We start from the raw sequence: 26916 nt of genomic DNA, 5'->3' as shown, positions 1-26916 counted from the left end.
ACCACCACCATTGTTTCATATCTGGGTATAATTGGTTTGGCCTCTAGTTCTGGATCAGGACTCTGGCAAGAAGAGTTAAGGAGGGCCAAATGGCCTGTGATGTATTTAAAATGTACTCTTATACATCAATATCTGATTCTATTGATTTATTTCAGTGATATTCTGTTCTTATGATTTAACATCTTATATACACCTCAGTGGGCTCCTCCCTGTTTTTATACTGTAATTTTATTTTTTTTCCTGATCTTCTCCTTAAACTTGTATCTAGTCAGAATCAGAGTCAGAACGGAGTCTGGAGACACAAGAGGCTGCAGATGCTGGAATCTATAGCAACAAATAAGATGCTGGAGGAACTCAGCAGGCCAGGCATCTGTGGAGGGAAATGGACAGTCAACGTTTTGGATCGAGACCCTTCAATCTGGACTGAAAGGTAGAGGGGAGATACCCGGTATAAAGAGGTGAAGGGAAGGGGTGGAGCAAGAGCTGGCAGGCGATAGGTGGATCCAGGTGAGGAGGGGTGATGGGCAGATTGAGGAGGGGAGAGTGGAGATGGAGTGGAGAGGCTGGGAGGTGAGAGGTGGAGGCAACAGGGCTGAAGATGATGAATCTGATAGGTGGAACATGGAATCAAGTAAGGGAGGTGGGGAGGGCAGATGGGAACAGTGGGGGAAGGAGTGTGGGGAAGATGGACAGATGGAGTGGGTGGAGGGGAAAGAAACAGGGTGATAGGGGCTGGGGTTAGTGTAGGAAGAACTGGATAGACAAGGAGGAGAAAGAAAAGGGACAGAGTAGGAGCAGTTTACCTGAAAATGGAGAATTCAAGTGTTCATGCCATTGGGTTGTAGACTACCCAGGTGGAATATGAGGTGCTGTTCCTCTAGTTTGTGTTTAGCCTCACCCTGGCAGTGGAGGAGACCGACGGCAGATACGTTGGGGTGGGAATGGGGAGAATTAAAATGGCTAGCAACCTGGAGCTCCAGACAGCCAAGGCAGACAGAGCGCAGGTGCTCAACAAAGCAGTGGCCTGGTCTGTGCTTGGTCTCCTCGATGCAGAGGAGCCCACATCGGGAGCACCAGATGCAATAAACAAAGCCAGAGGAGAGGGATCAGAATGTCTGCCTCACCTGGATGCGCTATTTAGGGCCCTGGATGGTGGTGAGGGAGGTGTAGGGACGGGTGTTGCACCTCCTACAGTTACAGGGGAAAGTGCCTGGGGAGGGGGAAGGATGAGCAGACTAGGGAGTCACAGAGAAAGTGATCCCTGCAGAAAGGGGTGGGGAGGAGAAGATGTGGCTGGTGATGGGATCACTTTGCAGCTGGCGGAGGTTGCAAAGAATGATGCGCTGGATGCGTAAGCTGGTGGGGTGATAGGTGAGGACCAGGGGAACTCCGTCTCTGTTCCGTCTGAGAGGGAATGGGGTAAGAGCAGAAGTGCGGGAAATTGAGGAGATGTGGGTAAGGCCTCCATCAATAATAGTGGGGGGTGGGGAAACCCCCTTTTCTGAAAAAGGAAGACATCTTAGATGTCCTGGAGTGGAAGGCCTCATCTTGAGAAAAGATGCGGTGGAGACAGGAACCGAGAAAAAGGAATGGCATCCTTACAAGCGAAAGGGTGAGGGGAGCTATAATCCAAGTAGCTGTGGGAGTCAGTGGATTTGTAGGTTTTGTGCATCTTCCCAGATCGTGGGGTGGATGAGAATTGAGCACTAAATTCAGAATAATACAGACAGCACAAGTTTTTGTCTCTGCTAAGACAAAAAGTCGAGTGTTGAATGCTCCTTATGATAGTTTTGAGAGCTTTATATCCTTGTGGCAACTTAAGTTTGTAATTAAATAAACTCAAATAATCACAGAATGATGAAAACAGAATGAAGCCAGTCAGCCCATTATGTCTGTGCCAGCTCCCATACTCTTACCTCATAGCCATGCAAGTTTTCTCTCTTCAAGAATTTATCCATTTCTGTATCACAAGCTTTAGAATAGTTATAGAAAGAATGTGGAGCACTCCAAAGTAAAAACAGACGATTAAACAAGGGCCACTTTCATTCAGGGGAGAATAGATCTGTCCAGGGAAAATGGAATCAAAGTTGAACAGCCCAAACTGTAATTCAACAGTTGGAGGCCTTCAAAGTAGAGATGTTTCAGCTCTCGTCCAAGTACATCACCACAAGGAAAAAGAGCAAGGAAATTAAAGCAAGTATTCCCTCAAATATTAAAACATAGAGCAGGAAAAATAAGCTTGTCAGGTTGTTTTCATAAATGAGAATTGGGATTACAGAAAATTCAGACGGCAAGTAAATAAGGAAATAAGAAAGAGCATGGAAAAAGATGAGCAACAAACACGAAAAAGAATCCAAAAATAGTTGCTAGGCAAGTGAACGTGAAAACACTTATGAGAGAGATGGGGCTGACCAGAGATCGAAAAGGAAATCTGCTTTTGGAGGCAGAGGGCATGGCTGAGTTACTAAAAGAGTTCTTTATGTCAGTTATTAAACAAAGCAAGATGTAGCTGAAATTCTGGATGAACTATATTTTTTTTTAAAAGAATCAATAAAGAGGCTGTGCAGGAAAGGCCAGCTGCACTGAAAATAAATGGAAGCACCTGGTCCAGGTGCAATGCACCTCAGGTTCCTGAGGGAAGCAAAGGAAGAAATTGTATAGGCCCAGAACATAATTTTCAAAATATCTTTTGATGACTTACGTCTGGGCACTGAAAGATTGTAAATGTTGATGCCTTGTTCAAAAAGGTGTAGGGATAAATCCAGCAACAGTCAGTTTAACCTCTCTCATATCATAAGCTCCAGAAATGATAATTGGAGAGAATTAGCAATCAATTAAACAAATCTCAATTAATTAGAGAACGCCAGCATGGATTTGTTGGAGGCAATGAGTCTCCAATTAACTTGATAAGAGACAAAGTAAAAGAGAGTGCCAGGGGAAATGTGGGTGATATGGTATATATGATCTTCCAAAAGATAATATTTTTTTGTAAGATCATGTATGTCATATCATCCACATTTTCAAATTTGCAAAATAGGGATGATTTTTGATGTGGTACTTATTAATTTTAATTTGATAAAAGGCCCACATCAGAGGCTCATCATCAGGATTGGAATAAAAGGGCTGCAGTAGCATGGATGGAAAATTGTTAAGTAACATAAATGCAGAATGAAAGATTGTTTTTGGACTGGAGGGAAGCAAGCAATAGATTTCCCAGAACTCTGTACTATGAGACTAGTGATTGGAAAAAAGTCTGAGGGACAGGATTTATCTGCATTTGGAGATGGAAGATCCTGTTGACTAATTTGATTGAATTTTTTTTTAAAAGAGGTAAGTAAGGCAAGTCCTTACTGAAGTCCATATCGATTACATCAGCTACAATACCCTCTTGACACACTTATGGCAAACTAGTCCAAAAGTTAAGAACCCATAGGATCTGGGGCAAATTCGCAAACTGGATCCAAAATTAACTTGGTGATAGGAGGCAGAGGGTGGCAGCTGAGTGGTCAATATGATTGGAAACCTGTGACCAGTAGTGCACCATGGGGATTGGGGTTGGGACCCTAGTTGTTCATTATACACATTAACAATCTGGATGTGAATGGAGGAAGCTTGATTAGTAATTTTGCAGATGATACGCAAGTTGGTGGTATTGAAAGTTACCTTCAATTACAGAAAGATATTGATGAGTTGGTAAGATGGGTACATCTATGGTAGGTGGAATTTAATCCCAATAAAAGCAAGGCGATGTGTTTTGGGAGAATTAGTAAGGCTAGGATATATACAATGAATGGTAGAATCCGAGGAACTACTGAGAAATAGATGGACCTTGGTGTACATGTCCAAGGATCCCTGAAAGTGACAACACAGATAGATAAGACGGTTAAGGTGGCACACCAAATACGTACCTTCATTAGCTGGTACACCGAGTACTGAGCAGAGACGTTAAGATACAATTCTATGGAACATTAATTAGGCAACAACCATTGTACTGTGTGCAGTCCTGGGTGGCACATTTTATAAAAGATGCCATTACACAGGAGACGGTGCAGAGGAGATTCACCAGAATATTGCCTGGGGGTGAGTGGTTCAGCTATCAGAAGTGACTGGACAGGCTGGGTTTATCTTCCTTGGCACATTGAAGACAGCCCCGACTGAAGTAAACAAAACTGAGGGGCATAGATGAGGCAGATACTGAGAAGTGTTTCACTCTCAGCACCAGTGCAACCAGAGAGCATCGGTTTAAGGGATAAGATATTTGGAGAGGATCTAAAGAATTTTTTTCACCCCAATGATGGTTGAAATTTGGAATGCACTGCCTGAGGGAGTGCTGCAGGCAGGTACACTCACAACATTTAAGTATTCACATGATCATTTGAAGTACCATAGCATAGAAGGCTGAATGGTAGAAAATGGGATTAATATAGGTACATTCAGCAGGTCAGACAGCATCGGTAGAGAAATAAACAGTTAACAGATGCAGGCAGGTACATTAACAACATTTAAAAAAGGTACTTGGACAGGTACATAGATAGGAAAGGTTTAAGAGGGATGTGGGCCAAACTTGGGCGAATGGAACTAGATGGGAATCTTGGTTGGCATCGACCAGTTGGGCCAAAGGACCTGTTCCAGGGCTGTATGACTCTACCTGTGTCTAACAGATGTAGGGTGGGGTCTCAGACATAGGGTTTCAGGCCTGAAATGTTAAGTGCTAACTGTTTCTTCCCACAGATGTTGCCTGACTTGCTGAGTGTTAGCATTTTGTTTTTTTTATTTCAGATTGCAGTTTTTTTTTTAAAATATTCATTTAATAAAAAATAGGGTACTTGATGCCTGGCAGAGACTCAGTGAACTGAGGGCCACTCATGGAACTGATCCCACGTTGTATGACTCTGACCTCTACTTTTCTTAGATTATGTTAATGATTCAGATTTGGGAATATAGAGCACAATTTCCATATCTTCAGATGATAGAAAACTTGGAAGTGTATTGAACGGAAGGTAGTCGTATTGAATGAAAGATTGTTGTGTACTTCAAGGAGGTAGAGACAGGCTGATGGAATGAGCAGATAGGTAGCAATTTAATGGTAAGAAAGTGTTCCATTTTGGCAAGGAAGATAAGAGACAAAATAGAGAACGCAACTCTAAAAGAGATTTAAGAACATGGAAATCAGGCGGTTTATGTGCATAGTCTGTTTAAAGTGGTGGGGCAGCATTAGCTCAGGTAGACAACTTGGTCAGCATGGATAAGTTAGGCCAGAGGGCCTATTTCCATACTGTATAACTCTATGACTGTCATCATTCTACCACTCTACTAAAATGGTTCCGGGAATGAGAGACTTGAGTAATATAGATAGACTGAAGAAACTGGTTGTTCTTGGAACTAAGGAAGTTATGGTGGGGGTGAAGCTGAAGTATTTATGATCATGAAGGATAAAGACAAACTGTTCTGGGGAGAGCAGGGGGAGAGAATGAAAATGATTGTCAAAAGAACCAAAGGTGACAGGAGGGAAAATGGTCTTTAGTGAGTGTTAGGGTCTAGGATACATCGCTAGGGTTAGTGGCAGTAGTGATGGCAGATTCAGTTGTTGCATTCAAACAGAAGCTGGAGTAAGTATCTGGAAGGAATGACTTTTCAGAGCTGTGGGGTTTAGGTGGGTAGGTCAGCAGGAATGGCTCAATTACTTGAACAGCTAATGTGTACATAATAGATCTAATGGTGTCATTCCATATAATCATTCTGTGTAAAATTATTCAATCCAATACCATCTCAGTACTGCATTCCAGATCAAAATTCACTGTAAAAGTTTATCTTCCTCATAGCACCTCTGGCTCTTAAATTATTCTCAACCCTGCTGGGATTGCAAACAATGGGTTCTGAATTATATTCACTATCAAAAGTACTCGTGCTTTTGAACATCTCTGCAAACTGCCTGAGAACCTTCTCTTTCAAACAAGGAAACCCCACCTTTTCCCAACTAACTGAAGCCCCTATTCTCAGATATTAATCAAATAAATTTCTCTGTATCATTTTAAAGGCCTTGACATCTTTCCCAAGTTGAGGTGCCCAGAATTGGATAGCCTGGTCAGTATTTTGAACACAACAGTTTTTTTGTTAAAACAAGTAGCCAATTTTTTTTTTAAATAACCTTCTGACCTTGTATAGCCAACTCAACTGACTGGTGTACAGGCAGTCCTAGGACTTCTTGTTCCTACACTCATTTCATTTCTTTGTTTACTACATCTGGCAGGAAGAAAGAGGAAAGAAATATTACCTAAAATTTAAAAGTTTTAAAGTTCGGTTTATATTTCTTTTTGTCATTCTTCTTGCTAAAATGTATTCCTTTATAACCCACTACATTAAATTTAATCTGCATGTACCTGACCACTCCACCAGTCTACATACTGCTGTATGTTAATATCCTCCTGTGCCAGTCAAGCCTCAGTTAGTAGCAATCCCCCATCAGAATCAGAAGATATGAACCAGAGCCAACACTAAAACCTTGGCCAATGCCCCAGTTCAATAAATGAGGTTGTGCTCCACTTTCAAATTAAACATTAAACCAAGGGCTCACCTGGTCTCTAAGAACCACCTAAAATAACCTCATGACATCACTTGGAGCAAAAATCATTTACTCACATCAACATTATCCTTCAGTCAACAGCACTTAAGTAAATCTGATTATTACCATATTGTTGTTTACAAAAGCTTGCTGTGCCCCAACTGATTGATTGTCACAGTTACACATGACAACATTAATGGCACTTCGAAATATATTTAGGGATAACCTATGGCATTATATAAACTGAGTTCTTTGTTGACTGCATTTCCAAGTTTTGTGCCATTTGAAAGCTTTTAAGTTACACTTTTCCTATCCTAACCACAGTCAGTAATCACAAATCAAAAAGAGGTCACAACACCAACCCCTGAGGCAACACTCCACACTGTGTGCCTTTTTAAGCAGTCTTTTCAACTTGTGCTGCTAACTTCCAAGCTTTCTGTATAGATGGCCCTAGGTGCAGTTTGTAAACACTTCCAGCTGGAGTACTGCCAATTTTTAAATACTTCCTCATTTTCTTATACCATCCAATTTATCTGGCACCTATTCCTTAACTGCAATATTGACAGCATCCACTTCTTTGTGGAAGTACTCATTTTAGTATCTTTACCAAGCCTTCCACATGACTGTTTTTCTTTGGTCCCAATTAGCCTCACCCTTCCTTTGAGTACTGTTTTATGACTATTTATATTGCTTGTATAAGATTTTATGTTATAAATATTCATAGTTACATGGCACATCTTAATTCCTTTTCAGTTCTCCCTTGTACTTTTTTTTTGAAAAACATTCAACTTTATCTCAATGCAGTTCAGAACTTACATTTTTATTATCTCTCTTTCTCTGTTCTTTTTTTTAAAATCAATGAGTGGCTAGTCACAAATAGTTTTTCTGTAATCCTCACGAGAATACACCTTGTCTGAAACCATTCAAAATGCCTCCCATTGCACATTTGTTTCAATTCACAATGCTCGATTCCCGTCTTCCCAGGTCATATCTTTTTCCAATTAATTTAAACTCCCTTCCAGTTGAGCAGTTTCATTGCTGATTTTTCTTCATCTTTTCATGTTTAAAACCTAATAATATTGTGAAGTAAATTTACCTGTATTGTCTAGATGTGCACAAGGAATTTTTTTTACTAAAATTAATTCATATGGTTAAAATGCTTTTGCCAGTGTCCCATTTGCACAAGTCAATAATTTCTTTTAGCCGTCACAGAGTGTGGTGGAAACAGGAACATAATACAATGTGAACACGACATAGCCCTCCATTTACAGAACAAACTGCTTGATTTGATTTGTTTTCTCTGAGCAAAAAGTAAAAGACAAAGTAAGCTACATGGTGAAATTCTGCCATTTCTCAGTAACAACCATCAATTTCTAAATCATATAGATTCTTCAATTCTGCATTAACAATGTGCAATTTTTATTTTAAGTTGATATTTTACAAAACATTATTAAATTTGACTGCCTGTGAATTGCAGCAGAAATATCTGAGAGACCGGGGAACTCTTTATAAGCCTTCTAAATTAATTATTTTACGAAAACACCAAAATAAACATTATGTTTTGAGTTGGTCATTGTATCAAATGGTTAAATGTCTTTTTAGAGAAATTTTACATTCATTACTCATTCTGTAATTGTCCTTAATTAATCTGTCAACCTAAATAGAACTGGTGCAGGTTCCAACAGAGGAAGCTCAGAAATCAGGCATGGTCTGGCCAAAATTACTAGCTTCTACCAGAGCCTGATTCATAGGAGATTTCACAACCAATTATTTTCTTCTGCTATTGCCTTCCCAATAAATTCACACAAAAAAAAGGCTAATTACATTCCATGGGGAAAACAGGAGCTTCATGTGTCAGTCCCTGGACCACAGGCTCAAATTTTAATAGACAGTTTCTGATAAGTGATACCTTTCAATGAAATATTAAAAAATATAATTTTAGAAGTAAAGTTTGTGAAGGACCTGGAAATAAATGACAGAAAAATTGATCCTGACTCCTGAATGTCACACGACCCCACTGGTTTGCTCTGCTTTTCCGTCTCGGAACCTTGCAGCCTAACAGCATGAACATTGAATTCCCCCACTTTAAGTCATCCCCACTCCCTCCTCCCCCAACCATGCCTTTTCTTCCCTTTCCTCGCCTCTTTTTTCTACCCTTTTTTCCTCCTGACCTTTGACCAATCCCCCAGGCGGATCTGCTCTCCCCTCCTCCCCCCTGCACTTGCCTTTCACTATCTCTTACCTGCATCTACCTATCACCACATTATGCCCACCCCTCTTTTGTCCACCTATCACTGCTCTGCTTCTCCCTCCTATATATTGGGCTTCCCCTTTTCCTATCATCAGTCCTGAAGAAGCGTCCTGACCCGAAACGTTGACCGCCTGCTCTTCTCCACAGGCGCTGCCTGGTCTGCTGAATTCCCCCAACATCATTGTGTTTTTCATCTAGAATCCAGCATCCGCAATCCTTTGCTTCTCTGGTTTGCCAACATCTCACCTTTTTGTGTAGAAGTGCACGTCAACAGTCAAGTTAGCGACACAAACATCACATTTTACACTGGTGTCTGGCCTTACTGGCTCAGAACCAAGAATTTACCCATCGAGATTTAAAAAGCCGGGGGAAGGAAAGGGTAAAGAGTAATAGGCTGTTGGTTATTTTGAGACTGGATAAAGGCTTGTGCCACCCGCATGGTAGTCTACCATGTGACTGTAACTAAAATGTACAATTTCATTATTTCTGAAAATGTGCATGTGTAAAATTATGTAGTTCTTGCATTTACAGATAACATCTGCCTCCGGGCTACCACTGGGGAATTTCTAACATCTGTGAGTAAACTATTAACTACATAGCTCAATGATCACACTTCAGTGGTTGGGGATGGAGGCAAGAGCATCAGAAGATCATGGTGATTTTGACTGGCTGCTTGAGTGAGGCTATACATTTTAAGTTTAAGTTTTTAAGTTTTACTTACAGCATGGTAACAGGCCCTTCAGGCCCAACGAGTCCGTGCCACCCTTCTTAAACCCAAATTAACCTACCCGGACGTCTTTGGAACGTGGGAGGAAACCGGAGCACCCAGAGGAAACCCATGCAGACACGGGAGAACGTACAAACTCCTTACAGACAGCGACGAGAATCAAACCCCGATCGCTGGCGCTGTAATAGCGTCACGCTAACCTCTACGCTACTGTGCCGCCCACATAGAATACATTGGACTACGAGTCAGCCTTTCAGCCCCTGAACTTGATGTGCTATTCAATGAGATTATGGCCAGTCTACATCGAGTCCAATGACCTATCTTGGTTCTATGACCAATATAAACTTGCTTATCAAAAAAGACCTCATTTATCTCAGTTTTCAAATTATCAATTAATCATAATTAAGGGAATCCAGGGATATAGATTTAGTGTAGGAAAGTGATGCCTCAGTAAAAGCCAAGCTATGATCTTACTTAATGGCAGAGAGGTGTGAAAGACCAAATGACCTTATTCTCAAAACAACTTCTGGGGGTCAGAGATCCACTCTTCCACCAGTCATCCAGCTCCAGTTTCTGACCTTGTTCTGGACTCTCCACCAGAGGCAAATGTTTCTATTTACCCATCAGCTTCGTCAATCATTTTAAAACTTCAATTACATCATTCTATATATAATAAAATACAAGCCTAGTCCATGCAACCTGTCCTAATAATTTTATCCAACACATCCTCCCAGAGCTGTGGTGCCCAGAACAGAGTTCCACTCAACTGTTACTACAGTGATGGGTACAGGTCTCTTGAAAGCATGACTCATTGTGCACTCCCCTTCCCCTTTAATGTAAAATAGTCACTCTGCTGCACCAATTGTAGGAACAGGATGTATAAAGTATTAATGCTCATCAACAGTGAGTTGTCTATTACTGTCATTCAGGAGTTAGAATCTTGATACACCTAGCTTTCTGCTTTCTCTTGCCAGTTTTGACAGTTCTGTACAGATTGCTGGGCAAGCTTTCTTCCTACTTCTCCATTGACTTCATCAATATTTCTCCTCTGCCCAGTTGTATGATAACATATAATCAGTTTGAACTTCGGGAAGTGATGTTTTGAGTCAGTAAAGTTCAGTGATGGACTGCATTAACCATTATCTATGGTGGTTCCTGTCTAAAGGGCTACAAAATCCTGTCTCAAGCTGCCATTTAGTGTATATCATTGAGAAACATGACAAGTACTCCACAGTCACCCCATCCCAGTTCTGGGCCTTTATAGATAGGATTACTGAGGTACTTGGAATATCAAAACAAGATTGTGGCCATTTAACCAAACCAGAAGGGATCAATCCACTATAAAGCCCAATTATTTTCACTAATAAGCCATGCATGTCTTATCAATGGGCTACTGTTGTTGAAATAGGGCATTAACCACAAAGGCACACTCTCTAGCCATTCCCCAGTTTGACAGGTCAAAAAGTCAGGAAGTAGTTGCTGACTCTGTGTGCAGTTTTGGGCCCCTTATCTTAGGAAGGATGTACTGATGTTGGAAAGGGTTCAGAGAAGATTTACGAGGATGATTCCCAGAATTAAAGGGCTCACATATGATGAGCGTTTGTCAGCTCTTGGACTGTATTCATTGGAGTACAGAAGAATGAGAGGGGACCTCACAGAAACATTTCGAATGTTGAAAGGACTGGACAGAATAGATATGGCTAAGTTGTTTCCCTTGGTGGGTGAGTCCAGGACTAGAGGGCACAGTCTTAGAATTAGAGGGTACCCATTTAGAACAGAAATGAGAAGAAATTTCTTTAGCCAGAGGGTCATAGATTTATGGAATTCGTTGCCACGTACAGCTGTGGAGACCCAATCACTGGGGGTATTTGAGGAGGAGATTGATAGGTATCTAATTAGCCAGGGTATCAAGGGATATTGGGGAAAGGCCAGGAATTGGGGCTGGATGGGAATAGTTCAGCTCATAATGAGGTAGCGGAGCAGACTCGATGGGCCGAATGGCCTACTACTGCTCCTTTGTCTTGTGATCTTGTGACTCGTATTAATATTGGAAGTTACATTCTGACATGCCTGCATGTAGAACCTTGTCAATTGCCTTACTCAAGCAAATTCTTCTCCATTTTAGATACCTTAAAGAGATATTGGTGCACTGTGGTCTGGGAAAAAATTCCAAGCAAATCAAAGTTAGTAAAACTGCAACTATATTAAGGCAAACTTCATCAATGTTCCATGCTGGCAATCAGCACTGACACCCCATTCAAGCAACCATTTGTGGGATGTGGTGTGTTACAGGCAAGGGCAGCATTTATTTTCCATCCCTAACCACCTGAAGAGTCAACCACATGGTTGGCCTGAAGTCACATACAAGCCAGATTCCTTGTACCTGGTGAGTTTTTATAGCAATCCAGTAGATTCATGATTACTATGAATGAAACTGGTTCTTTAATTCCAGATTTATTTGATTACTTAAATTTAAATTTCCCAACTGAGGGAACCTGAACTCGTGTTCCTGCATCTATGGTGTAGACCTATGCATGCTCGTCCAGTGACCTTACAATATGTAACTACACCCATTACAGACAGGAAAGAAACAAAAATGAGACAATGTGTGAGCAGGGCATGCCTTGGGTGAGGTTGCATGTGAGAGAAAGAGGAAGGGAGAATTGCAGCAAAGGCAAGAGACAAAATGGATACCCTTGATCTTCACGAGAAGGAAGTCCACAAGCTTCTCACGCTTGATGTTGGAGGCATAACAAAAACAAAGGAGACAGCTGGTAATGAGAATAAAAACAGGAGTGAAGTTCGTATAATCCTGACATTATGAGCATTCAATGCAGTGGTCTAAAATGGCCAATAGCAATCGATGTAGTCAGCCAGATTTGAAAGTAGATGGCTAAACCAATTTGTACCAGATAAGGTCAACCCAGCATCGATTGGACTTGAGGAAAGATTATCCCCAAATCTCTCAGGTCTCCCAAGGAGGTAGAACGACCAGGTTAGCAGACAGTAGAGTTCAATGTAGTCCACTTGGCTATGACCCCCTCAAAGAAATAAGTAAGGGCTGTCAGGCATTTTCTATGGCATCTAAGACAACAGAATTATAGTTTACTAGTAATTTGCTAGTGAACAAATTATCTCCCATCTTCTTCCTGAGAATATATTTTATTAATTTATGCAAGATTGAATGCTTGTTGGTTTTCTTTTGCTTATATGTAGTAACATTTACAATCTGCTGGTATCAATCACCAAATGACTATTTCAGTGCCAAAGAAATTTCATCTCCTGTCAACAATGGGATAAACAGCATCCAACCCTAAGGAATTATTTGCTTTGATAAAGGATGTCCATTAAACACCTTGAGGAAGGACAATACAACTTCAGTTTGGCAATTAACAAGGTCGCACTTGGCAGGCTGGACCAAAAGGTTAGAGCCAATGGGATCCAAGGCACAAGACCAAATTGGATCCAAAATTAGTTTGGTAATAGGAGAAAGATGGTGATGGTAGAGGGCTGCTTCTGTGATTGGAAGCCCGTAACCAGTGGTGTACCACAGGGATCAGTAATGACACCCTTAATAACCGAGATGTTAATGTAGGATATTGATCATTTGGCAAATTGGGCAGGGCATTGGCAGATGGAATTTAATCCTGCTAAGTGTGAAGTGACGCATTGTGGCAGGTCAAATAAGGATAGCACATACACCATGAGTGGTAGGGCCCCAGGGAGTATTGAACAGAAGGATCTTGGTGTATGTCCAAAGATCCCTAAAAGAGGCAGCATAGGTAGATATAGTGGTCAAGATGGCATACAGAATGCTAGCCTTCATTAACCTGGGAATAGAAGGCAAGTTACAGTACTGCTTTATAAGATATTGATGAGGCCACATACCATATGCATTTCTGGGAGCCACATTATCAACAGGACATGATTGTGCTGGAGAGTGAAGAGAAGATTTACCACGATGTTGCCTGGAATGGAGTGTCTCAGTTATGAGGAGACATTGAATAGCCTGGGTTTATTTTCTTTGGAACAGAGAAGGCTGAGGGGGACCCTGATAGAGGTGTACAAAATTACGACAGGCATAGAGTAGATAGGAATAAACATTTGCCCATATTAGGTGTGTCTGTAACGGGAGGGCATGGGTTTAAGGTAAGGAGCAAGAGATTTGGAGGGAATGAGAGTAAGCATTTTCTCACTCAGAGTGATTGGAATTGGAATGCACTACCTGAGAAGATGGTGGAGGCTGAGACTCTCACAACATTATGAAGTATCTAGATGAGCATCTGAATCACCAAGGCATAGAAGGCCACGGACCAAGTGCTGGTAACTGGTACAAGTATAGATGGGTACCTGATGGTCACCATGGACAAAGCAGGCCAAAGGGCCTGTTTCTGTGCTGTGCGACTCTATGCAGAGTCTTATGCACCTTCAGATAAGGAAAACACAATGATGAAGTACAAATCTGCTAATACAAGAACAAAAGTGCTCTGGGTCCTTTTCAAGTCTCCACAGAGACAAACGAAACAGGTGTAAAATTGAGTATATAGTCACACTGCCATGCCAATACATAGAGACGCAAAAGGTTTCGCAGAACATTTCTTGGTACATTTTACGCACACATGAATTGTATTTTCTCTTACCAAAATCAATATGTTGTTTTGCTTTCAGCACGACTTTTTCCTTCTGTTGTCGTCGATATACTTGAATCGAGATCGCATCCCTCCAGCACCCAAGAACCTTTATAAAGGTAAAGTCACATACCCTTCAGTGTCTTCATACAACTGCCTCGTGCTAACGACTCAGAAAACTTACAAAACAACACTTGAAAATACTGAACAGTTAAAATTTGGCTCCAAGCTGATTTTTACAAGACAGAATAAGACTCACTATAATCGAAGTCATTGTGCACAGATATCAAGCTAAAGGCACAGGGCACACTACAGGGAGAGAGGATAATCCATTTCTTTTCATGTCCACATACACACACTCCTTTTCTAAATGCACTACCAATTGCTAAGTTTCCATAAGTGCTGACAACTTTCCTCCAAGGGACAACTCATATTGATATCCAGACAGTATGTGGCTGCAGATGAGTTGATCACTGCTGAGTCTGACCAATGAATAGAGATTAGCAGCAGAACCTTTGGCTTTTTTTTGCCCTTTCTGGCCCATTATCAAGGTCTACTTAAACTCCTCAATCTGTGAGAGGGGTACTGAGGCCATTTGTAGCAACCAGATTTCCATCAAATAACAGCACACAGTTGGTATAATCAACCATGGGGTTTTTCTAGTACACCCCAGTCCCATGCTCTGTAATGCAGATTACCTACTTGCTAAGAAAAAGCTATTTGCTAATAACTATGAGACTGTGGAAAGAAAACAGGAAATTACCCCAAGATGTTCTTCTGCTCCTCCTAACAACCTGACAATAGAGCATCAAAAGCGGAGGCAACTGGGTGGAACTTACTATTGTGTGTCGATTCCGTGCAGAGGAAAGAGAAGATTCGCATAAATAATTAAAATAAAACAAAAAAATTAAAATAAGAATTCAAAGGTAAAATCTGATGGCAAGCAACACAGCTAATGAAAAAAATCATGATCTCTCACATTCAACTCAAGAAATTTCTTCCAATTTTCTTTCGTAAAGAAACTGAGCCATACCGTCGATAAAAGTACATGGTGATAATGATGATCCGCTCTGGCAGTCTTCCTTGCTTCATCAGCCAGGGCATGTGCATTTTGTTTCCAAGTGGAGAAAGAAAATCTGGGTAATAAAAGATTAAATCAATGAAAAGCAAACCTACATTGTACTGTGTAGATTAGAAACTGGGAGCAGAAGTGAATCACTCCATCCCTCAAGCCTGTCCCACTATTCAATATGATCGATGCAATTCTTCCCCAGGTTTCATCTCCTCTTCTGTGCCAGTTCCCTCTCACCTTCTATTTACTGATCTTTAAAAAAGTATTGTCTATTTCCTCTTTAAATACTCTCAATAATCGAGCCTCCACAACCCTCTGGGGTAGAGAATTCCAGAAATTCACCACCCTCTACAAGAACTTGTAAAGCAGAAGGTGGTCAGGTCAACACTGGAAGGAACTAGTATGGATGTCAAACAACACTGATGTTGAGAAATTACAATAATCAAAATGCCAAAGTGAATCAGAATCAGGTCTATTATCACTGACATACGTCATGAAATTTGCTGTTTCGTTGTTTAAGTGCCGCATTTAAAAGTGGCAGATGTAATTTAAAAATAAACCAAATGTAGGTGGGTTACATAGAACATTACAGCACAGTCCCGTCGGCCCACAATGTTGTGCCGACATTTTATCCTGCTCTAAGATCTATCTAACCCTTCCCTCCCACATAGCCCTTCATTTCTCTAATCATTCATGTGGCTATCTAAGAGCCTCTTAAATGTCCCTAATGCATCTGCCCCCACAACTTCTGCCGGCAGTGCGTTCCATGCATCCACCACTGTGTATATATAAAAAACTTACATCCCCTTTGTATCTTCCTCCAATCACCTTAAAATTATGCCCCCATCATGTTAGCCATTTTCGCCCTGGGAAAAAGTCTCTGACTGTCCACTCGATCTAGGCCTCTTATCATCTTGTACACCTCTATCAAGTCAGCTCTCACCCTCCTTCTCTCCAAAGACAAAAGCTCTAGCTTGCTCAACCTATCCTCATAAGACATGCTCTCCAATCCAGGCAACATCCTGGTAAATCTCCTCTGCACCCTCTCTAAAGCTTCCACATCCTTCCTATAACGAGGCGACCAGAACTGAACACAATACTCCAAGTGTGGTCTAACCAGAGTTCTGTAGAGCTGCAACATCACCTCACGGCTCTTGAACTCAATACCCTGACTAATGAAGGCCAACACTCCATACACCTTCCTAACAACCCTATGGACCTGCGTGGCAACCTTGAAGGATCTATGGACGTGGACCCCAAGATCCCTCTGTTCCTCCACACTACTAAGAGTCCTACCATTAACCTTGTATTCTGCCTTCGAATTCGATCTCCCGAAGTGTATCACTTCACACTTGTCTGGGTTGAACTCCATCTGCCACTTCTCAGCCCAGCTCTGCATTCTATCAATATCCTGTCGTAATACCACTGGTCACCGACCTCCAGGCAGAATACACTCCATCTACCACCACCCTCTGTCTTCTATGGGCGAGCCAATTCAGAATCCACCCAGCCAAGTTTCCGTGGATCCCATACCACCTGACTTTCTGAATAAGCCTTCCAGAAGGAACCTTATCAAACACCTCATTAAAATCCATGTACACCACAGTGCTCGTGTCATACAGAGACCAGAATTGTGTGCGGAGCTCTGATTGTGGTCTAACCGAGGGATTTGGAAACCAGAATCATGCACAGTTCTCCCAGCGTGGTCACACTGGAACCCCTGAGGAGCCACGGGGAGATGGCAGGGAAAATCTCAGGAACCCTGGGGGTGAGAGGAGAGTGGGCAGCACATTCTCACATTCCTGTGTTCTATACAATATCACATTGATGACCGTGTGGTATTGGACTAGCTAGTCAATAAGCCTGGCCCACATTCCATGGGGTTTATGCACCACACAGGCCTTACTTCACCTCACCCTGACGTTCATTCCTCCTCATGTTTAATCGCATTCTCCATTGATGCGTCCATAGGCGTGCTCTCGATCATTGCTTGTGGGAATGAGATTCATGTCCTCATTCTTAGAGACAGGATTTATGGGCATTTAGAGAAGCATAGGCTGATTAAGGACAGTCAGCATGGCTTTGTGAGGGGCAGGTCGTGCCTCATGAGCCTGACTGAATTCTTTGAGGATGTGACAAAGCACATTGATGAAGGTAGAGCAGTGGATGTGGTGTACATGGATTTTAATAAGGTGTTTGATAAGGTTCCTCATGGAAGCCTTATTCAGAAAGTCAGGAGGTATGGGATCCAGGGAAACTTTAGTTGGTAAGTTTGCAGACAACAAAAAATTGGTGGAGTTGCAGACAGTGAAGGTGGAAATCAAAGAATACAGTAGGACTTAGATATGTCACAGTTATAGGCAGAGAAATGGCAGATGGAGTTTAATCCGGGCAAGTGTGAGGTGTTGCACTTTGGGAGGTCAAATGTAAGGGGGAGGTACACAGTTAATTGCAGGGCCCTTAACAGCATTGATGTACAGAGGGATCTTGTGGTTGAAGCCCATAGTTCTCCGAAAGTGGCAACGCAAGCAGATAGAGTGGCAAACAAGGCATTTGGCATGCTTGGGGCCTAGAGTTTAAGAGTCAGAAAGTCGTATTGCAGTTGTATAAAACTTCGGTTTGGCTACACTTGGTGTATTGCGTGCAGTTCTGGTCTCCCCATTATAGGAAGGATATGGAGTTCTTTGGAGAGGGTTCAGAAGAGGTTTACCAGGATGCTGCCTGGATTAGAAGGTATTAGCTATAAGGGGATATTGGACAAACTTGGATTGTTTTCTCTGGAGTGTCAGGAGGCTGAGGGAAGACCTGATAGAAGTTTATAAAATCATGAGGCAAAGGTAGGGTAGACAGCCACAAAAAAAAACTTTCTCCCAGGGTTGGAATGTTGAATACCAGAGAGCATAGCTTTAATGTGAGAGGGGAAAGTTTAAAGGGGATGTGCAGGGCACGTTTTTTTTAAATATACACGGAGGGATAGGGGCCTGGAACGAGTGGTAGTGGAAGCAGGTATGATAGTGGCATTCAAGAGGCTTTTAGATAGGCACATGAATATGCAGGGAATGGAGGGAAATGGATCAAGTGCAGACAGAAGGGTTTAGTTTAATTTGGCACCATGCTCTGCACAGATATTGTGGGCCAAAGTGTCTGTTCCTGTGCTACGTTCTATAAAATGTAAAGTATACTAGATAGGAAAGGGCAATAGGAAGCAAGTGGAACGCATGCTTGGTTCTTAAATAACTAACAATGAGGATAAAATACCCAGGATTTAAATAGATTCAATGATCTGGAAGGTGGTGATATTATAGAGGTCACTTTTAAAAGTAACAATTACATTTAATGATTCATTCATTAAAATATACAATTATATGAAATGATCTCGTTCTGCCATGCGAACTTTAATCCATGTAAAACACACAGATTGTTATTTGTAGTATAAATCTTCCAAACACAAAGCATGACAAAGGTGTATTACCTCAAGAGATTGCGCCTCCATTTTTTCTCCTTCTCATCCACCTTATATAAAATCTGCTGAGTGATTTGATGGTAAACCTGAATGAGAGAAAGGGTTGCAATAGGAGAACTTTCTGGGTCACATTAAGCCTTGACTATTTGGGATTAAAACAAACATACTCAACAGAGAACAATAAGAAAAATTCCAAATTTGTATACAATTCAAAGTTAAAGATAAAACAGCCATTCCTGCACTAACCCTGAATGTCAAACTGATGGTTGAAACACTTTTTCAGTTCTTACGTGATCGAATGCTGCTATGGACCGCACTGACCAAGCTAGCATTCCTGATGTATTCTGGAGGACTATTAAGTTGAATATGCAGAATCAAGAGTTCCTCCAGCATCTTGTATGTATAAAACCAAATATGTAGCTCAGGAAACAGGGCTTTCCTCTTTTGACAACCTCCTTCACTTTCAGTGAAGTTAAAACTTGTTATTTTAGGATACCAAGAAGGCAGGATGCTTAAATTGAATGAACAAAGATTGTTAACATTCTGGGAAATGTCCATTGTCAATAGAGGTTATCAACTCACGTTTATCAAAGTCCTTCCTCAGATGTCTGTATATTGGTCAGATAACTAACTACAAGTAAGAAAATAAGTTAAAAAAAACTAAATATTAAAAAAATTAACCAGAGGTAAAAAAAATTGATTGTGGATTTCAGGAAGGGGAAGTCAAGAGAACAGACACCAGTCCTCACTGAGGGGTCAGCGGTGGAAAAGGTGAGCAGCTTCAAGTTCCTGAGCGGCAACATCTCAGTGGATCTATCCTGGACCCAACACATTGATGCAATCACGAAGAAGGCACGCCCGTGGCTCTACTTCATTAGGAGTTTGAGGAGATTTAGTATGTCACCAAAGACGCTTGCAAATTTCTATAGATGTATAGTGGAGAGCATTCTGACTGGTTGCATCACCGCCTGGTATGGAGGCTCCGATGTGCAGGATCAAAAGAGGCTGCAGAGGGTTGTAGACTCAGCCAGCTCCAACATGGGCACAACACTCCCCACCATCAAGAACATCTTCAAGAGGTGGTGCCTCAAAAGGCAGCATCCATCATTAAGGACCCTCACCATTCAAGACATGCCCTCTTCTCATTACTACCATCAGGGAGGAGGTACAGGAGCCTGAAGACCCACACTCAACATTTCAAGAACGGTTTCTTCCCCACTGCCATCAGATTTCTGAACTGTCCATGAACTCTACCTTGTTGTTCCTCTTTTGCACTATTTTATTAGTTTGTTTTGGTAACTTATAGTAATTTATGTCTTGCACTGTACTGCTGCTGCAAAACAACAAATTTCACAATGTACAGTATGTCAGCGATAAACAAACCTGATTCAAAAAGATAGAAATATTTTATCTCCAGAAAGTGAAGTGTGGCAATAGGAGACAGCTGATTGGTCAGTATGAATCAGCTGACTGCAGTAACTAGGTAAATGATTGGCAGGTATTTTTCTTTTGCTTTCTTTCTGCCTATTCTGATTGGTCATGTTTAAAAATCAGAGTACATTAGTGTGAACAAAGTCTATATTCTTAAAATGGTAACAGCCAATATAAACTAATTCAACCACTAAATACAACTAACTAAATTAGAACAGATGACTGGGCAGGCGATGTACTATAGATGTGGGAACTGGTGGAACCCATCGTAATAAAAAGTGACCATATAGGCAGAGAGTGTCGGCTGTTTGAGGAACTTTGGCTCAGGGTCAAAAAGCTGGAGTCCAAGCTCCAAACACTGCAACACATCAGGGAAGGGAAGAATTACCTGGACATGGTATTTTAGGAGGCAGTCATACCCCTTAAATTAACTACCTCTAAATTGCCAAATGGTCTGGGACAAGACGGTGTGACTATAGAGGGGGAGGAGGAGGAGGAGGAGGATATAGAGCATAGTTCCAGAGGAGCCTCAGCCCTTACACTTGCCTAACCACTATCGGGTTCTTGCTCCCTGTCTGGATGGGGATGGGCAAACCGTCCATAGCACCATGGGACAAGGCGCCATTCAAATGAGGGGGAGGAAAGAAAAATGTAGTAGTCATGGAGTAGTCATAGTTAATGGAGTAGACACTGTTCTCTGCAGCAAAGACAAAGTCCCGAAGGTTGTGGACAGAGATGTGGAATCCACTTAGGTTGAAGTCATGAACAGCAGGAGAAGGAAGAGACGGGTGGGAGTCATCTATAGACCCACAAGGTGACACCGCTCAATAGGTCAGAGCATAAATGGGGAAAACAAAAGGGCATGTTTGAAGGGAACTGCAATCGTCATGGTAGATTTCAATCTACATATTGATTGGACAAATCAAACTGGCAAAGGTGTCGTAGAGGAATTTGTGGAATACATCGGGGATTGTTTTTTTTAAGAGCAGTACATTGCGGAGCTTACCTGGGAACAGGCTATTTTAGATTTGGTCTTATGTCATGAGGAAGGATTAATGAGGGACCTTGTGGTTAAAGATCCCCTAGGGGAACAGGGACCACAATAGGATAGAATTCCAAATGCAGTTTGAGGATGAACACCATAGGTCCAAAACTAGCATCTTCAGTTTAAATAAGGGGAATAATACTAGTATGAGTATAATACTAGTTGTCCAAGATGGACTGGGTAAACAAGCTAAGGGACGGGTCAGTAGAGGAACTTGGTTCTCATCACCCTCAATTATGCAGTAAGCAAACTTAGTCTTACTGATCACAACATGGAAAGAGGCCATTTTGTCCAGTGGGTGCATGCCTGCTCCCAGCAGAGCAATCCCTTAGTCCGATCCTCCCTCTTCTTATTACTCTATAGCCCTGCAACTTGTTAGTACCCATGATGGGAGAACATTTTGGAATACCAGGCACAACTGACTCACTACTGTGAGGCAGCAGCTCCACTCCCTGTGCTACTGTGCTATTCTGCTTTAAGGAGTATTCAAAAAGGACTAAATATCATTTCCAGAGAAAAAATTCGGAGGAACAATTAAAGAGTATTCCCAAATTTGATCCAAATTTTGCCACACTCCAAAGTATCAATGAAAAGTCACCTCCTCAATATGCAAGCATCCAGTACCGATGTGTGATATTCCAAATCCTCAACAGTATACTTGACAACATATGGAGTTCAAATCTAGTTTAAAATACCAACTTTGTTTTTGTCCAGCTGGACAGCACAACTTGCCTTCATTCGGCATGTATTACAGAAATGCTGCAGTGAGTTTGCAATGTCTGTCTCTCACCTTCCATCCATTTAAAGCTTTGCAGAGCAATACCCGGTGAAAATGGACATCAGCACACATCATCTTCTTCCACTTCTCGTGCTTTTTCTGCACGTACTGGAAAAGTGCAAATTATAGTATTTTTTGACACTCCAATGTTAAATTCATTGAGTTCACCTTTAACACTCTTGGGTGGCCAAAAATTTATAGCCATAGGCTCCATTTTCAAATTACCTTACATTGTTCAATAATCACAGAGAATGCTGAAAATGCTCAATATATCAGGCAGCCTTTGAGAAATGAAATACAGTTAAGATTTCAGATTGATGATGTTCGATTAGAACCAAACAAAAATTGTTCTATCTTTAACTCTTTCAAGAAACAGTGAAAAGGGCAAACAGAAAGAACAAAAGGGAAAGTCTGGAATAGGGTGGAAAGCAGGACAATTGTGTGGAAAATGGGATGCTGCCACAAGGGAAAGGGAAATAGTAATGAACATTAAACAACAAAAGATGAACCCACAGGGGATGTGAATAAAGCAGCAAAACCATTGTCAGAAATTGCTGAACCGAACTTTGAGATAAAAAAGTTGTCATTTGCCAAGTGACGAGGTGCTGTTCAATAAGTTTTAACTGAGCTGCATTTGAACAACAGGAGAAGCTGACAGCAGAGAAGTGACAGATGGCCAGAAGCTTGGGGTCACACTTGCAGACTGAGAAGGGATGTTCTGGAAAGCAAACACTCAATCTGCATTGAGCCTCCCCAAAGTAGAGGAGACCTGTGAGCAGGAATTGCAATGTGGTAAACTGAAGGCACAAGCAAACAAGAAGTGAAAATTCTGGAAATACTCAGCAGTTGAGCTAACATCTACAAAGAGAGAAAACATTACAGCCGCATGCTTTCCAATAAAGGCTAGCAGTTCAGTTTAGAACTGCCATTTTTTATCTAATTAACTGTGGATGTTCGGGACTCCAGATTGCAGAAGCCCAAAATTTCCACACAGCTAATCACCTCTGACAAGAGAACTGTGAATGATATGTTAAGACAGATAGGCTCCACCAGAGGATCACCAACTCCCAGTGGCTACCCAGCACCAAGACCTCTGTCTGCTGAATCTGTGCCAGCTTAAGCTAGAAGTCCACTTGGCCCACTGATTTTGAGGTACCATTGAGACCAGTTGCACGGAGTACTGCTTCTTTAGTATGAAACTCAAGGTTTTGGTGAGTGTGGAATTCAGAGCTTGGGTGTGGAGGAAGGGGGCAGTCTGGTACTTAATTTATGCTAGCAAGTTGATATAATAAATAAAAGCATGGTTGGGCACCTCAGACCCATGGCAAGCATAGATCTGTGCATGTGGAAATCCAGGTTGTTGACGTGTCATGGACAATCACAGGTACAAGACATTATCAGCTGGAGGAGCTTGAGCTGAGTTTTGAAGACAAAACAACTGCTGATATTACTGCAGTCCATCCACAAAGCTTCACTTCATTTCAGGAGGTGGCCACTCCCCAACTCAAGAGAATGGGGCCTGAGAGGGAATTGGTGACAGCTAGACAAATATAAGAAAAACAGGCCAGCAGTTCAGGAGACCCCAGAGGGCACTGCTCTACAATGTGTAGTCAGTCCTGAAAGTTGAGCAGAGAGAAAGTGTGCCCTGGAGAGTGCTGCCACAGCTAAAACCATTGTAGAATGGATATATAAGCTGTGGATGAAGAAAGGAGAAAGCTCAAGAGAGCAATAGTTATACAGGATTCTACAATTAGGGTAGCTGACAAGTGTATCTGCAGTTGCAAATGTAATTCCAGGATATGTTGCCTCCCTAGTGGCAGGGTCAAAGATGTCACTCAGAAGACGCAGAACCTCTGGAGGGGAAGGGTGAAGAAAAGTTGGAAAGAAAGGGTATGTAAAAAAAAACTTGCTTGCACATAAAATCAAAGAAGACTCAAAGATGTTTTAAGTACATAAAGAACAAGAAGTAAAATAAGGAAAGAGAATGGCTGAAAATACAGTGCGTGGGCAAGGTTCTTAATAAATTGCTGCTACTTTCACAAGATTCGGGGGTGGGGGGGGGATACTGTTGTAGTTAAAGCAGATGAGTATGAAAAATCAAATGAGATAAACATTGTTAAAAAAAGGGAAGTAGCAAGGGATTTAGCTGCTTTGTAAATGAATATATTGCCTGGCCCAAATGAAATACATCACAAATTGTTAAAAATCAACAAGGGAATAAACTATGAAGGCTCATTCTACGATTTTTCAATCCTCCCTGGCTACAGGACTGGACGATTAATATCGTACTGTTACTTAAAAAGGAGGGGATAAACCAAGGAACTACACAGTAGTTGGTTTAAATTTGATTGTGGGAGAAGTATTGGAAGCCATTGTAAGGAACAATAAAATCTTCATTTGGAAAGGCACAAATTAAAGATAGTCGGCATGGATTTAAGAAAAAGCTCACGTCAGACAAACTTGATTGAATTTTATGAATTTGTTACAAGGAGGGCCGTGGCCGGCAGTGTGCTTGATACAGCTACACAGATGTTAGTAAGATTTTTAACAGGCTGATCAAAAGAGTAAAAACGCATGGTAGCCAGGAAAGACTGCGGCAAGTTGAATCCAAAATTTTTTCAAGGCACAAAGCACAAGAATCAGAAGCAGGCACAGGCCATTTGGACACTTGCATCTGTTCCTTCATTTGATGAAGCCATGGCTGATCTTCTACCTGGGCACCAATTTCCTTTATTAACCCATATTCCTTGATTCCTTTAATACCTAAAACAAAAACCTATTGATCTGTCTTGAACATACTCAGCAACTGACCGTCCACAACCATCCAGGATAGAAAATTCCAAAGATTCACTACCTTTTAGTAAACCCATTTCTTCTCATCTCAATCCTGAATAGTCAATTATGGAGTTAGAGACTGACTTCTTGATCGAGACACCCCAACCAGGCAAAATATTATTCCTTTCTCTACATTGTCAAGTCCCATAAGAGTCTTGTAGGTTTCAATTAGATCACCTCTCATTCTTCTAAAATCTAGAGGGCATAACCTAGTCAGTTTAACTTCTCTTCGGGCAATCCTCCCATCCCAGGAATGTCTCTGGTGAACCTTAACGACAATATATTGAGCATTGTGTAGGGTCCCTGGGATGTACAGTCACAGATCCTTCGAGGTAGCAGGACAAGTCAATAAGGTGGTTAAAAAGGCATACAGGATGCTTTCCTTTACTAGCCAAGGCACAGAATACAAGATCAGGGAGGCTATGCTAGAACTGCACATCATACTAGTTAGGTTACAACTTGATCACCCACACTACAGGAAAGACATGATTGCACTGGAGGGAGTGCAAAGACGACTTACAAAAACATTACCAGGACTAGAAAATTGCAGCAATGAGGAAAGATCAGATTAGCTGGGGTTTTCTTCTTTGGAACAGAGAAAGCTTAATTGAAATTATAAAATTATGAGGAGCCTAGAAAGAGTAAATAGGAAGGATTCGTATTTCCATAATAAGAGGGATCAAAAGCATGGGGCATAGATTTACAGTAAGTAATACAAGGACTAGCGGGGAGATGATAAAAAAAAACTCAATACTGATAGTCCGTAACTCATTGTTTGAAAGGGTGGTAGAGGTAGAAGCCTTTATCACATTTAAAGAGTACTTGGATGTGTACAAGAACTGTGACTTGCAAGGCCATTACCTAGTGCTGAAAGGTAGAACTTGACTGGGTAGCTCATTTTCAATTGACACTGACACAATGCCATGCATGGCTGCTTGTGTTACAACCTTTATGATTTCATACTGTGAATTTTGTAAGGGAAAATTTCCATAATCCAAACGTCTGTAACACAAGTTTGCCTGAAAAGCCTATAAATGGGGATCCTCCCAGCTCTTAATCATTGCCAAGCAGGTTGTGGTTTGTCAAGTAATCCTCCAAGTATTCCTGAAATGTGTGAGGTCTCCATCTCCTTTTCAGGCTGCAAGCTTCAGACTCCAGCTACTCTTTGGGTTAAAAGTTGTTTGCTCAGCTCTTCTCCAACCTTTCCACCAGTTAAATTAAATCTATATGCGTTGGTCTATATGAAGGTATATCGGTCAGCCTTACAACTCTCCCCTGATAACCATGATTCTCCAACAATGGCAATGTCCTCATAAACTTTCCCCATGTCCCGTCTAGTATTTCACATCATTTCTGTGGTGTAGTGACCAAAACTGCACACAGTACTCTGGCTGTGGTCTAACTAATGTTTTTGTACAGTTCCACAGATCTCAAGCTCTGTGCCTCAGCTAAAGGCAAATATCACATATCCTGTCCTGGGACACAAACATTATTTCCAGCTGAAGTAGCAACTTATTTGTTCTTCTAATTTAGAATGCTCACGATTAAATACTCACAATGTCGTTTTAACTACAGTGGAGAAACCAAATGCAGATTGGCATCTGCTTTGCATAAGACCTCATGACACCATTAAGATTAAGGAGGACATTTTAGGTGCCTCAGCAGGCAAAATGCAGATAAATTCTCGGTGTCTGACGAGCTATAATGCAGGCTGCCATAAGAGGTAAAGGAGGAGATTTTTTGCCGGCCACAGACGAGGTGCCAGATGATTGGAAGACGGCAAATATGATTCCTTTATTCAAGAAAGGCAGGAAGGATAAGACAGGTAATTATAGGCCTGTGAGCCCAACATCAGTGGTAGGGAAATTACTGGTAAAAGTCCCGAGGTTCAGGATTAATCTGCACTTGAAAAGGCAGGGACTGAACAGGGATAGTCAGCACAGATTTGTGGATGGGAGATCCTGCCTGACTGAGTCTTTTTTTTAAAAGAGGTAACTAAATATATTGACGTGGGTTATGCTGTTGATGTGGTTTACATGGAATGCAGTAAGGTCTTTGACGAGGTCCCACGTGGAAGGTTGGTTCAAAAGGTAAGAGACCATGGGATCCAAGGTAAGCTGGCAA

The 26916-nt window shown here is 41.5% G+C and overlaps 1 protein-coding gene across 2 annotated transcripts in view; it reads right to left on the bottom strand.

The window, feature by feature from the left end:
• Positions 1 to 26916, bottom strand: part of LOC127579282 (protein SFI1 homolog) — a 120401-nt gene that overhangs the window by 61287 nt on the left and 32198 nt on the right. For both annotated transcript variants that reach the window (XM_052031965.1, XM_052031967.1), the window contains 4 exons: positions 21970 to 22065; positions 18713 to 18789; positions 15202 to 15304; positions 14181 to 14277 (listed from right to left, as the gene is read on the bottom strand). In XM_052031965.1, coding sequence (XP_051887925.1) covers positions 14181 to 14277; positions 15202 to 15304; positions 18713 to 18789; positions 21970 to 22065 — 373 coding nt within the window. The remainder of the gene's footprint in view (positions 1 to 14180; positions 14278 to 15201; positions 15305 to 18712; positions 18790 to 21969; positions 22066 to 26916) is intronic.

Source organism: Pristis pectinata, chromosome 17, assembly GCF_009764475.1.
Source record: "Pristis pectinata isolate sPriPec2 chromosome 17, sPriPec2.1.pri, whole genome shotgun sequence".
NCBI classification, from domain to species: Eukaryota; Metazoa; Chordata; class Chondrichthyes; order Rhinopristiformes; family Pristidae; genus Pristis; species Pristis pectinata.
Note: the sequence above shows the minus strand (reverse complement) of the source record. Positions and strands in the feature narration are given on the sequence as shown.